The following is a 13,920-nucleotide window of genomic DNA, read 5'->3' as shown; positions in this document are numbered from 1 at the left end:
CTGGCTCTAAGACAAGGTGGCAGAGAGGCAAAAGATCACAGCGGCAGAAGACAGCAAAAGCAACCAGGGAGCAAGGGAAGGGCCTCTACCGCCTTTATTGAAACATAACATGCAAATATTTGTCCTTTCTAGGCCAGCTGTTTAGTCCTCTTTGTTTGGGGCTTTGCTTTCTGAAAAGCACATCTTGAGACACATACTGAGGGTCCTCTGGGTTGACTGACCAGTAGCAGTAATCAAAGCTGAATGCCACAACCTTCTCTCCGGAGTCTCCAAAGCTGTCAGGTCGACTGTCCACTTTTATATTTCTGATTTTTGCCACTTTGTCATCAATTTCCACAATAATTTTTCCCCCTTCTTTGGTCTCCCTCTTGCTGGGGGGCCACACCATCACAGCCACTGGCACGTTCCCTATCCTTCAGCCACACCCAAGAGTGGCAGACCAGTTCAGCGGCAGCATCCCCGGCACAAGCTCCAAGCACTGCCACGACCATAGCCCACCACGCCCACCATGCCCCTATTTCTCAACTTTCTTTTGACCTTATTTTGAGAATTGTACATGTTGAAACTTCTCTGGCCCCTCATATCAGCCTTTGAAGGATTACCTTATGTAGTTTTCTTCTGAAATAGCTTTCTTTTAATGTGAAGATGAAATAAAAATAAATAATAGAATGCATATGAAAGCACTTTGAATATTGAAAAATATTGTGCAAATATAAATTGTTTTTATTTTATACCTTCACCACAGTGTCAGAAATGTAGTTGGCACTCCATAAATCTTTGTTAGAATGAATAGAATGAACAATTACCTAGACATTTCAGTTGTATAGTAATAGTAAGTTGGTTGCCACTATTGAGTACTTCTTCTGCCAGGCACTTAAGCAAATTTCTGGGCTTATAAAGAATAAGACATTCCTTTGACTTGAGAAGCTTAGTGTTCAGTTGAGAAGGAAGTTATGTGAAAGACATTTTAACTTGAATGATTGGTGGTATGGTGGGATGGGAAAATGAAATCTTAATCTATTTAAATGTTCAAGGAACACCGTCTTAAAGTGTTTTTAAGCTGAATATTGGAGGAAGCACAAGAATTGAAGGATTTGTAGAAGATGAACTGTTAGAGAAAGATATGGTTGATGTTCCAGGTAGTGGGAGTAATGCAAATCCCTGGAGAATAGAACTATATGATATGTGAGAGAAGTTGCAAACGATTCAGTATTGTTAGAATAGATAGTGGGAAGTAGGAAATGGTGGATTATAAGAAGGTATTTTAGAGAGAAGAGAAGGGCTGTGATATTATGCTGTAGGTAAAGAGAAGAGGAATGCCATGGTTCAGATTTACTTCCTTTTCCTAGGATATTGTCTAAAATTTTTTGGAGTGTTGGTTTGGTATTCATGAAGTTCCTAAGGTGCTCTTTATCATGAAAGTATCTTATTTTTCCATCAATTTTGAAAGATAGTTTTGCAGGGTATATCAATCTGGGTTGGAGGCTGTTTTACTTTAGGGCTTGAAATACATCGCTCCATGTTCTTCTTGCCTTGAGGGTTTGTGTTAAGTCTGCTGTGATTCTGATGGGCTTTCCTTTGTATTTGATTTGTTTCTTTTCTCTAACTGCTTGTAGAATTTTGTTCTTCTGTTGAGTTTCTGGAACCTTAACAATTATATGCCTATGTGTAGATTTTTTTTGATCAAGGCTATTTGGAGTCCTATATGCCTCACTTATTTCTACGTCATGTTCTTTTCCCCTATGTGGGAAATTTTCTGCCATCACTTCTGTGAAGAGTTTTTTATGTCATTTGCACTCTCTCCTGTTTCCTGTTTCTTCATTGACTCCAATCAATCTTATGTTCTTCTTCTTTGCATCGTCTAGCAGCTGCTGGATTGATTTCTTGAGGTCCCTTACTATTTTTAAGAAATTTTTCTTTTCCTGGTCGCTAATTGCAATCCTGTCTTCTATATCTGAAATTCTGTCCTCACATTGGCTCATTCAGCATAAACTTTCAATGGAGTTTTTAATTTCCTGGAAATCTGTTTGCATCTGTTTTATGGATTCCATTTGTTTCCTATATTGGGATTCCATCATATTCCTCAGATCAGCTAATTTTTTTAATCTGTGTCCTTTCTAGATTTATTAATCATGACTTGCATTATGGGCACAATTTCTACTGTTATCTGAGAAATTATTTCTGATTTCATTTTTCTCAGATCCTCTTTTGTTACCAGTTCAGGGAGTCCAGGTGGTTGAGTATCAAGTGTTCCATATTGCTTCCCTTTGGGATTGCCTTAGGTGATCTGGAAGTCTGTTTTTGAGGCTTGTTTACTTGTCTTCTCATTTTGCCATGGAAGGGGGTTTCTGCTGGCACCTGTGTGGCTCACCTCCTCTGAGCTGGGAGCGGTGCTACAGTGGCTCAGAAGCCTCCTTCTCTGCACTGGGAGTGGTGCTACAGTGGGCTAGAAGCCCTTCAAGGCTTCCTTACTCCTCTTTGGCCTCTACAATTACAAGAGGTGCTAAAAGTGTTGTCCGGACACTTCTCTGAGGTTGTATTTTCTTTCCTGTGTGTTCTTTCTTACCAGCTGGGAGCCCTGAGTGGAAGGACCCTTCTGTGCACTCCCAAATTTGCTTCCTAATGGAGCAATGAGGATGAAAGATTTAAGAGCCCAATATCGAGGACAAATGGAATGATTGTCAGGCTATTTTAACTCTTGAGACTGAGGCAGTAAGAACAGAGATTAGAAAAAGGGGGAGACTTTGGGGAATTAATTACTTTACAAGATTGGCAGGATTGGTAAATATCTAGTGGAGGTTAAAAAGATGAGAAAGGCAGCAAGAGGCCCAGGTTTGTGCTCTGGTGAGCTAAGTGAGAAAGGAGGGATAGGCACTGATAGAGTTGGAAAGTTCATGAGAGGTTTGGAGGAAGAAGTATGAGAAATTCTTGTACTGAACTTCAAGAAGCTCTGTGCTGTCTGGGTGGCACTTGAGGATTAGAGGATAGAGTTCAGTGATTGGTGATAGTTAGATACACAGTGTTACCGCTTAGTAGTTGATGTAGTCATGAAAATGAGAATGAATTAAGTAGCCCAGGACAATCCCTATGTAGGAAAGGAGGAAAAAACTCATGGACCAAAGACAGAAAGTACTATAATTGCTGGTGTGGGAAGAAGAGAAAGTTCACATGGGAAAGGCCAGAAACATATGTGGGAATACCCAGAACAATGTCAGGGAAACCACTGATGAAGGCATTCAAGGAGGAAAAAAAGATCTAGTGCCCATTGAAGCAGAAATTTATAGTAAAACAAAATACCCATGGGATTTGATTTTATAGATGTTACTAGGGACCTCTAGTGCTAGAGGCACTAGAGAGGTAGTTGATACTGGTGATTGAGGCATGAATAGAAAGTAAGGAAGTAGAGAGAATAGATTCTTTTTCAAAAAGAACATTAACTACAGTGGAAGGATATAATTGAAGATGTGGGCCAGAGATCAATACAAGTTTGAAAAAAAACACCTCCCAGCATTAGAATAAGAGGGAACTTTTTTTGAATACCAAAATGTACATGTAGCAGATGGACTATTTCTCATTTCACTATCTCAGATGTACAAAAATACTCATTAATTTTCCTTTAAAAGAATAATTAATTTTTATCTAAGGCCTTCATATTTCCAGTAGAAAAGAATCTACTTTGCCTAATTTGGGGTCTTAAATAACTCAGACTTTGTTCAGTCATTTCAGCTTCCTCTCCTCATTCTCTTCAGGATTGATTCTAAGTTATGAGTGTATGGTAGGAGTTATGATTTCTATCTTAAATGTTCCTCAGAGGCCCATGTATTAACATTTGGTTCTTAGCTTGGCATTGTTGGGAGGTGGTGGAACTTTTAGGAGATGTGCTAGGTGGTAGGAAGTTAGGTGCTGTGGTTGTTCCCTTGAAGGGATATTTGGGTTGCAACCCCCCCCCAACCCCATTTCCTGACTGCCATGAAGTTAGCAGCTTTGCTCCACTACATACTCTCCACCATGATGTCCTGGTTCACTGTAGGCCCCTAATCAATACAGCCAACTGATCATGGACTGAAGCCTCTGAAACCAGGAGCCAAAATAAATCTTTGCTTCTTTTAAGTTGATTATCTAAAGCATTTTGTTGTAGTAATGGAAAGTTGACAAATAGTAGAAAAGAGTCCCTGGTTATTTGTCATCTGCCTTCTCTATGATTTATTGAAATGTCTATGCTTCTCTCTGGTCTCTGGTTATCTCATGAAATATCTAGCCTTAATTTATTATAAAAATTATATTGTTACACAATCTGTCTGACTTTGAATGCTCTTCACATCTGTTGACAAGATGTAGCTTCTTCTAAACCATTGTCAAGAGTGTGGGGCTTGAAAAGTCCTGTAGTTTGGATCTGAAATGTTAAAGACTCACTATGGCACTATTGGGAGATGGTGGAACTTTTAGGAGGTAGAGCCTACTGGGAAGAAGTTAGGTCACTGAGGGCATGCTTTTCAATAGAATATTAAGAATTGGTCCATTTTTTCTCTCTCTGCTTCCTAGCTACAGTAAGTTGAGAATATGCTTCTGCCATGTACTGTGTACCACAGTGACATGACCAAGTGACCATGGACTGAAACTTCCAGAAATACAAGCCAAAATAAACCTTTCCTCCTTTTAAATTGCTTATCTCAGATATTTGTCACAGTGATAAAAGCTGATGAACACAGGCAGAATATGTTTGGATGTCCTCCTGTGCCAGTTTGCAGCTATGGATGGAGACCATGTCTACCTGGATACTCTCCACCCCATTTTTCTTCATTGCTCCTACTGCTGATCTCAACAAAATCTTCTGAGTGGAAAGTTGATATTTTGATATTAGAACCATTGATTTCATTATTTTGTTATTTAAGCATGGGTTATAATGAATGCATTTTTTACATGAATGCAGTTGAAAAGGCAATAAAGGCAACAGTCTTGTTGGCTGTGTTTGACTATGTAGTAATTCATTTATTCCACAGTAATTTATTTGGTCATGTAATATAGTAGGGCTCTCTAAAATAAGTGATGAAATAAGAGCTGTAAAGGGTAATTCTTATCACAAAGGATTGATTGTGCTACAATAAAAATAAATTTAAAATGTTTTATTAGAGCGCCACTAAGTAACTCTTACAGAGGTTTGCAAAAAATACCATGACTATGTTTTCCCTGAGGTTCTCTGGGGACACCTTACAGAGGGGATAAGATTTAAATGGTTTCTAAAGATGATAACAGGAATGGGGCAAGCTCAAGATCTGGAGTTCAATCTCTGGTACCCAAAACAAAACAAACAGGAATAGGGAGGGGAGCTGATCTTCTAGGCAATGGAATCTGCTTGTGTAGAATGGAGATCTGTGAAGGGCAATGTGAAATATTAAGTGTGTCTAGTTGATTGTGTAGGGAAATCAGTGGAGATAGGGAAAGAGAGGTAGGTGGGACTGGATTCTGAGATTTATGGAAGGTAAATTCATGTTACACTCTGGAGGCTAGATGGAGATTCACATACCTTTTATTTGCAACTCTGGTTAGTATATAGAGGTTGTACTCAAATGGCAAGGCTAGAGGGCCAGTTAAAACCATGCTAGAGACTATTTGTAATAGTCCAGCTCTGAAATGATGAGATATTCACTAAAACCATGGCCACAGAATTAGAGAAGAGAGGGCTGGACCCAAGGGAGATGTTTTTGAACAAGAATCAGCAGGATCCAGGGACTGATTAGACATAGAATATGAGGTGTGCTGTAAAGAAAAGGGAAGGGAGGCTCTCTCTGGCTAAGAGGAAAATAGGCTTCATTAACTGAGACTTGTGGGACTGGAATGAGAGCAGAAATATATTTTTATTCCTATATTAGTCTGAAATGCTTTCTGGATACTGACTAGAGCTGGAATACAAGTAAGAAGTGGTGGAAGAGAATGATGAATGAGAAGTAACTAGAGGTATGGAAAATCAAAACAAGTGAATAAAGGGAGGAAAGGACCATAGATGGACTGTGAGCATAATTAATATTAAATGAGTTTAAAAAAATAGAGAAAAAAATAACAGCAAGACCGTAGTGAAAAATAAGGACCAGCGAGATAGGCAGGAAGTCAGGTGCTCAAAGCCTTTGTGTCTGACAATCATGAAGTCTTTCGTGTCCCCAGGTGATCTCTTCAACTTCACAGTGATGGAGAGAAGGGATGGAGAGAAGAGAGATTATAAATAAAGCAGAGTCAAAAATGATTGTCCTTGGATAATAATTGACAGAAAAAGCAACAAAACAACTCCTCTAAAATCCACCAACCAACAAAACAAAACAAAGAAACAACAACAAAAAGATAGAAAAGAGGTGTATTTTTATGGAAATGGAGGGTGCTATTGTAATTTTCTTTTTTTAAAAGATTTTTTTCTTTTATTTTGAGGACTTTTATTTCAAAATGACAACAAAACAATTTTCTTAAAGGAGGAGGTTTAGGGCTGAGGAAAGCAGAAGGAAGGTATAGGACACTGAGGACCAAAATGAAGGGGTGAAAATGGAGTAAGGTTCTGAATAGGGTAGAAAAAGATGGACAAGCCTATTGGCAAAGGGCAAGGGTCTAGGCAAGATATGTTTGAAAGATAAAATAGAAGAAAAACCAAAAGCAAATCGATAGGATATATACTGGAAACTTTTCATGTAGAATGAGAGGAAAAAGTGAGAATGAGTGCCACAGACAGAACACAGGGAAATTGATATGATAGTCCTGAAAGACCTCTGTGTGGAGTGAGAAATCGAGTTAGATGATCTTCTGAGGACCAGTGGAAACTGCGTAGGGGACCCAAATGAGCTAATAAGAGTAAAGAATAGTAATAGAAATTTACTATACCCTGAGCAGTGTAAAAAGAATTTAACAATAATACTTTCACAATATTTTACTTAACACAGCTATGAGGCATATGTTATTTCCATCTTACACACAAGATAACTGAGGCTAAATGATTTATTGAAGTTTACACAGCTAATGAATGACAGAGCAAGAATTACCAACCAGTTCTTTTTGGTTCCACATTTGGATTATTTAATAACTACACTAGCCCGAATCCTGTGGAACTGAGCTTACAGGTTAGAGATATTTTTTAGCTCAAATGTAAAGCACTCAGCCAAAGGACAAAGTCACATTTCTCTTTGCACTTCAGCTCCTTTGTAGAATGTAAGAGGCACTGTTGGGGGTGGGCAGCTGGGAGCTTTCATTGGTGAACTCCAAGTCCTTCTCAGTGCTGATATTATATGATTAAAATCCGAATGCAAATTGCTGGAATGGAGCATTTACTTGGAATTACAAAACAAACAGCAACAGCCCATGTGCAGTGCCTCTGCTGCTTTGCTTTTGTGCATGACAGTCCCATTTGCTGTTGTTCTTAAGTCACTCTAACAGTCTCAGCCTGACAGCTAATAGTGTATTTTGTTTGAAGCCATGTTTTACCTTTGACTGTGCTTGGAAGGAGATAGGGCTACCACATTTTCTTATTTTCTATAAACTTCCTTTAGTCTCTGCTTTTCAGCATTTTTTGTGATTTTGACCCCTTCCAGGCTGCAGTCTACTCTCAATCATCATTATGAAGTGGATTTCTCAAAGCTGCTATTCAGCCTGGTTGGGGAATGTGGCCTGCAGATATCTCCTTGCTGGATACTTCCCAATTCAATTGTGTTTCCAGCTTTGATTCATTTTGACTTCAGCATTTATTTCTAGGAAGTTGGACCCTATTGTCAGAAGGAAGCACTCTACAGTGAATTTCAGAACTTACAAATTGTTTTCTCCTGGAACAGAAATACAGTTTTTATTGTGAGGAACTACATGACTTTAAAAAATCTCTGAATGAATGTGTGCCTTGTTTTGTTTAAAGGTTGACTCTTGGAAAGGAGCCCTGTGATAATATGTATGTAAGAGTAACAAATGATGGTCAGAAAATTTAATTTAAGAATGTAGGTATTTTTGGATGAGAAATGAAAAAATGGAAATAAAGTCTTTGTAAATAGGGAAGGGTAGAGGGGGTGAAGGGTGGGCTAGGAATGGGGAAAAAATAAGCACCAAGATGCATTATGTAAAGGTACAATTCCCAATGAGAAATGTAATTGTATTGTATACCTAAAATGTACCAATGAAAGAATTTAACAAAAACAAAAACAAAAAAAAGAATGTAGGTATTTTTGAGTATGTTACATTCAAATCTTCCAGAAGATTAATAACTGTTTTATTAAGCTAGGTACAAACTTTTTTATCTTCTTTGACATATGAACTATGATATTTTATCAGTAATATTTATAGATGTGTGGAGCTAACACATCAAAGATAAATCTCCACAGGTACTGCTTCAAATTAGAGCTCAGCTGGGCACAAATCCAGTGCTATAGAAAAGGATGTGTCTAAAGTGTCAGGTCTACAGGAACAGGGCACTTAATCTTCTATCATCAAAAGAACCTGAGAATTTCCTAAATTTCACCTGAAATGATACCCTACCAATTTGCCTTTCTTTTAGCTCTTTAGTTTGCTGCTGCTAGTTATTTCTCATTGACAGCTGAAGAACAACTTAACAAAGAACATGAAAATTCAACCTTTCCTCAGTGTCTGTTTTCTGGGGATATTGTGTACTATGGGAATTTAAAAATGATTAACTGTGTCCTCTGATCTTCAGATAATCACAATTTAGTGGCCCAGACAGGTAAAGACAGAAAGTACTTGAATACTAAGTAATTCTAATTTGTAATTAGGGTGTTGGAAAAACACTGGGCTATGAGAGATTGCTTCCAAAACACCAGACTTTTCTGTTCCGTATTGTTTCCTTTCAGAAACCTCTTAGTGTAATACACTTGAATGTATACCAGCTCTGAGATTGAAGGACATGCCAGGTTTCAGTTCTCCCCACCATTTGAGGAGGTGATATACCAGACTGGTGGGTTTTGAAGAAGGAGCTCAGCTCAAGTCTACACTCTGCAATGTGTTAAGTGTCAGAGGTTTTTGACCTCATGAGTAAAGGCTGTGTTGTAGGGAACAGGGAAAGAGGATGTTACCAGAACCTCTGCAGTAAGTCCTAGTCTCCTGTGAGCCATGGCAGTACACAGCAAATTACAGGAAAGGTAGAAAAATGAGACTGAGAAGAAGCTGAGTTTTGGGTCTGATCAGTGCTGCTCTGGGAAGCAAAGACCAAAGCCCCCAGCTTACCGCACCTTTTATTCAGTACATTGGGAGAAACAAATGTAACAAATGACTTGCAGAGAGTTCAGTACATCCTGCAGAAACAAGATGTAACAATCCAAGAACAATGAGGAATGGAGTAGATGTTTGTTCCTCCCAGGATGTTTTCAGCTCCCAGGATGTTTCTTGCCCCGGAGAATCACAGCATCACCAGATCATTGAGGTCTCAGTTGTGACTGGATGCCAAAACGGAATTATGTCTCGGAATTCCATAGCTAGGCTGTAGGCAGGAGAACTAGGCTAAGCAAATGATTTTTCCCTAAAATTATGTAGCATTGCTCTGGACATATCTCCCTTTCTTTTTGTTTTATGTGAAAGTGTTTTTTAGGAAAAGTGAGCACACCCAACAATGCCTTGTCTGTATATATTGTGAGGATCTATTGTGTGTTTGACTAGCTTAGCTGTCTATAATAAGCATAATTTCTCTCAATTGGGGCTGTAAAAGGATTAAAAATCTAACAAAAATTTTTTTAAACATTGTTGGCTAAAAAACTGAAAACTTTTGTTTAACTCAAATAATTATTTTCTTTAGTTATACTTTTCTACTGGGTGTTTAAGACCAAGTTATGGTGAGACCTATATTAAATAAAATTAACCTCTTGCTATCTAACAAGGTCAATTGAGTCTCCTCAGGCATTGTCTTGGAACCATGCATAGAGCCTCTTAGCTCCTCTGTCAGTGTCAGCCATGAGGATATGTCATGGCCTTCCTTGACCATGTTGCTTCCTGTGAAAGCATGGAAGTTTTTTTCCTCCAGGTGACATTCCTTTGGCACACTTTTTGTTGTATCTTTACTGTTTTGGTGTTTAGCAACCACCCTGCTCAGGAGGTTGGGTGACTCACCAAAAATGCAGGATCTTGGAGATGATTCCCTCATGACCTGGATCTCTTTGTTATTGTTGTTGACCTTGGAGGGCCAGGGCCAAAATATTGGCTGCCTTCTTAGCCCAGATACCTCTTCAGTTTTGGTCTCTGAACTTTGGTTGTTGAACACCCAGAAGAGAATATCAATAACATTAGCATTGTAATGTTGTGCCCAGACCGCAAAGTCCCCAAAGACCACCAAGGAGCCGTTTCCGATGTAAACACACGAGGGTCGTTTATTCAAGTTCGAGCAGGGGCACTCAACCATCACCTACGCAATGGATCAGGATTGAGAGGGGTGGGCATGGTTAAAACAATAACATAGGGTCCCTTCCAGCGAGGCTCAAGGTTTCCCTGTCGATATCTTTGGACAAAAACCCAGTCCCCTGGTCGATAGCGATGGGGCTCAGGTGGTGGTCCAGACTCGTACAGGGCTTTTAATTTAGGCCAGACATCTTCATGAACAAGCTGGAGGCTCTTTAAGGAAAATAACAGTTTTTGATCATTAAATTCAGCAAGTACCGCAGATTGAAGGTTAGGGATGATGGGAGGAGGTATCCCGAACATGATCTCAAAAGGGGTTAGTCCCATTTTATAGGGTGAATTGTATACCCCATAGAGAGCATAGGGTAGGAGAGTCACCCAGCCACTGCCAGTCTCTAAGGTTAATTTAGTCAAGGTCTCTTTTAGGGTTTTATTTATTCTTTCTACCTGTCCTGAACTCTGGGGTCTGTATGCACAATGTAATTTCCAATTTGCCCCCAGTATCTGTGCTAAACTTTGACTCACCTTGGAAATGAAGGCAGGTCCATTGTCTGACTCTAACATTACTGGGAAACCATACCTTGGCAAGATGTCTTCTAGCAGCTTTTTGGCCACAACCTGTGCCATCTCATGTTTGGTGGGGAAGGCCTCTGTCCATCCTGAAAAAGTATCTACAAACACTAGCAGATATTTATAGCCATACCTTTCAGGCTTTACCTCGGTAAAGTCCACTTCCCAATATGTTCCCGGTCGGTTTCCCCTCAGCCTATTGCCTGGGTTGGCTTTGTTGTGGGTAGCATTTGTCAATTGACAGGCTTTACAGGTGGTAACAATATGTTCAATTTTGGAGTTGGCATCTCGAATCTTTATCTCTGCATGTCTCAGGAGGTCCTGCATCTTTCAGGTGCCCATGTGGGTGGCTCGGTGTATTTTGGAGAGAACTTGTTCTCCCAGTGCTTCAGGCAGGATGATTTTACAATCAGAGGATTTCCACCATCCGTTGAGGCATTGGGGCACGGGTCATTGTTTCATCCATTTTAAGTCTGCCTCAGTGTACTGAGGTTTTTCTGGTAAAGCAGTGCCCCCTGGATCAGGCAGCTGAATGGTCAGTGTCAGATCAGCCTCTAAGGCTGTTTTTTGAGCTGTCTGGTTGGCTAAATTATTTTCTCGGGCAATCAGAGTATCATTCTTTTGGTGCCCGGGACAGTGGATAATAGCCAATTTTTTTTGGTAGCCATAGGGCCACCAGTAGGGCAAGAATTTCTTTTTTGTTTTTAATAGTCTTTCCTTCAGCTGTCAATAGTCCTCTTTCTCTGTAGATGGCCCCATGTACGTGAGCGGTGGCAAAAGCATACCTGCTGTCTGTGTATATGTTTAGCTTTTGGCCCTTTCCCAGAGTCAGTGCCTTGGTCAATGCTATGAGCTCTGCTCGCTGTGCTGACGTTCCAGTGGGCAAGGGTTCAGCCCAAATGACCTCAGTCTCCGTGACCACAGCTGCCCCAGCATACCTTCGGCCATCTTGAACAAGACTGCTCCCATCGGTGTACCAGGTATCTTCATCATCTGGCCATGGTTGATCTTTCAGATCCTCTCGGGTCCCATGTACTTGAGCCAAGATGTCAGCACAGTCATGCAGTGGGGCCTCTAGGTCTGGGTCAGGCAATAAAGTAGCCGGGTTTAGGGTGGCTGGGGTCTGGAAGACAACTCGGGTTGGGTTTAAGAGCAGGCCCTGATAGTGGGTTAGGCAGGCATTGTTGAGCCATCTATCTGGAGGCTGTTTTAGAACCCCTTCAATGGCATGGGGGGTGGTCACATGTAGTTCCTGGCCCAAGGTCAACTTATCAGCGTCTTTGACCATCAAGGCTATGGCAGCAATCATCCTCAAGCATGGGGGCCATCCAGCTGCAACAGGATCAAGTTTCTTGGACAGATATGCTACTGGTTGGCACCATGGGCCCAGGTACTGGACCAGGATGCCCTTGGCAACTCCTTTGTTTTCATCAATGTAAAGGTAGAAGGGCTTAGTGACATCAGGCAAGCCTAAGGCTGGCGCTGACAATAAAGCAGCCTTAACTTGATCAAAGGACTTCTGTAGTTTCTCTGTCCATCGAAAGGCCTGATTGTTTTTAGTTATCTCATAAAGGGGCCTCGCAAGTTCCACGAACCCGGGTATCCATAAGCAGCAGAAGCCAGCTGATCCTAGGAATTCTCTAACTTTTTGAGGAGAGTCTGGTGTAGGTATCTTAAGAACTGTCTCTTTTCTAGCATCGGATAGCCATCTTTGTCCCTTTTTAAGTATGTACCCCAGGTAGCTTACCTCGGGTTTGCAGATTTGGGCCTTTTTGGCAGACGCCCGGTATCCCAGTTCCCCTATAACTGTTAAGAGTTTCTTGGTTTCATCTAGGCAGTCCTTCTGTGTCTCACCTGCTATGAGGAGATCATCTACATATTGTAACAGGTCAATTGGGGGCTTTGGAGGCGGAACTCACCCAGGTCTTCATGCAGGGCCTCATCGAAGATGGTGGGAGAACTTTTGAACCCCTGAGGTAATCGGGTCCAGGTCAATTGTCCATTGAGGCCTTGATCTGGGTCACTCCATTCAAATGCAAAGATATGTTGGCTTTTGGGTGCCAGTGGAAGACTAAAGAAGGCATCTTTGAGGTCTAAGACTGTGTACCACTGATGGCTCGGGGGAAGTGAGCTCAGAAGGGTGTATGGATTAGGCACCATAGGGTGGATATCTATGACCCTCCTGTTTACCTCACGGAGATCCTGTACTGGTCGATAGTCATTTGAGTGGGGTTTCCGCACTGGCAGCAAAGGAGTGTTCCAGGCTGATTGACAAGGCCTTAGAATACCCTGAGCAAGTAATCTCTTGATGTGCAGAGTTATTCCCTGTCGGGCTTCTAGGGACATAGGGTACTGGTGGACACAGACAGGGTCCGCTCCTGGCTTTAGTTCTATATATATGGGTGATCTGCTTACAGCCAGCCCTGTGCCCCCAGTTTCAGCCCAGGCTTGCGGGAACATTGCAAGCCATTTGTCCATCTCAGGGTTTGGTGGTGATGGCCCTTGGTGTAACCGGTATTCATCTTCTATGTTTACAGTCAGCACTTGGATCGGTTTGCCTTTTTGATTAAGGACCTCTGTACTCCCTGGTTGGAAGTGAATTTGGGCTCCCAACTTAGTGAGCAAATCTCTCCCGAGTAATGGATACGGACAATCGGGAATGATCATGAACGAGTGGGTTACCCGGCCCACTCCCAAGTCTACCATTCTTCAGGTAGTCCATGAATATTTTTTTATACCTGTGGCTCCTTGTACCCAGGAAATTTTGTCAGAGACATGGCCATGAGGTTCAAGTAGAACCGAATGTTGAGCTCCTGTATCTATTAGGAACTCAACAGGTTTCCCCTCCACTTTTAGGGTTACCCTGGGCTTGGGGAGGGGTGCCGAACCCCATTCCCTCTAGCAACTCAGTTCGTCCATAGCCAGGATGGGGGCCTTGGGGCCGCTTTTTGGCTTTTTAGGGCATTCTCTGGCCCAATGGCCTTCCTCTTTATA

At 41.2% G+C, this 13,920-nt stretch overlaps 1 protein-coding gene across 1 annotated transcript; it reads right to left on the bottom strand.

The window, feature by feature from the left end:
- Positions 1-11,539: 11,539 nt before the first annotated feature.
- On the bottom strand, positions 11,540-13,632 carry LOC147822268 (uncharacterized). The gene is made up of 2 exons (XM_087197387.1): positions 13,117-13,632; positions 11,540-12,643 (listed from the first exon to the last, which is right to left on the bottom strand). The coding sequence occupies exons 1-2, from the start codon at positions 13,630-13,632 to the stop codon at positions 11,540-11,542; spliced, it is 1,620 nt and encodes a 539-aa protein (XP_087053513.1).
- Positions 13,633-13,920: the final 288 nt, after the last annotated feature.

Source organism: Heterocephalus glaber, unplaced genomic scaffold, assembly GCF_053883595.1.
Source record: "Heterocephalus glaber isolate CG9 unplaced genomic scaffold, H.glaber_assembly_v1.0 deba00001666, whole genome shotgun sequence".
In the NCBI taxonomy this organism is placed as follows: domain Eukaryota; kingdom Metazoa; phylum Chordata; class Mammalia; order Rodentia; family Bathyergidae; genus Heterocephalus; species Heterocephalus glaber.
Note: the sequence above shows the minus strand (reverse complement) of the source record. Positions and strands in the feature narration are given on the sequence as shown.

Bases quoted from the DNA above. Each gene is read 5' to 3' on its own strand.
- LOC147822268 (XM_087197387.1), bottom strand. From the start codon at position 13,632: ATGGTAGACTTGGGAGTGGGCCGGGTAACCCACTCGTTCATGATCATT. The intron at 12,644-13,116 runs GTAAACAGGAGG...ATACTTAAAAAG, and splicing joins CAGTACAGGATCTCCGTGAG to GGACAAAGATGGCTATCCGA.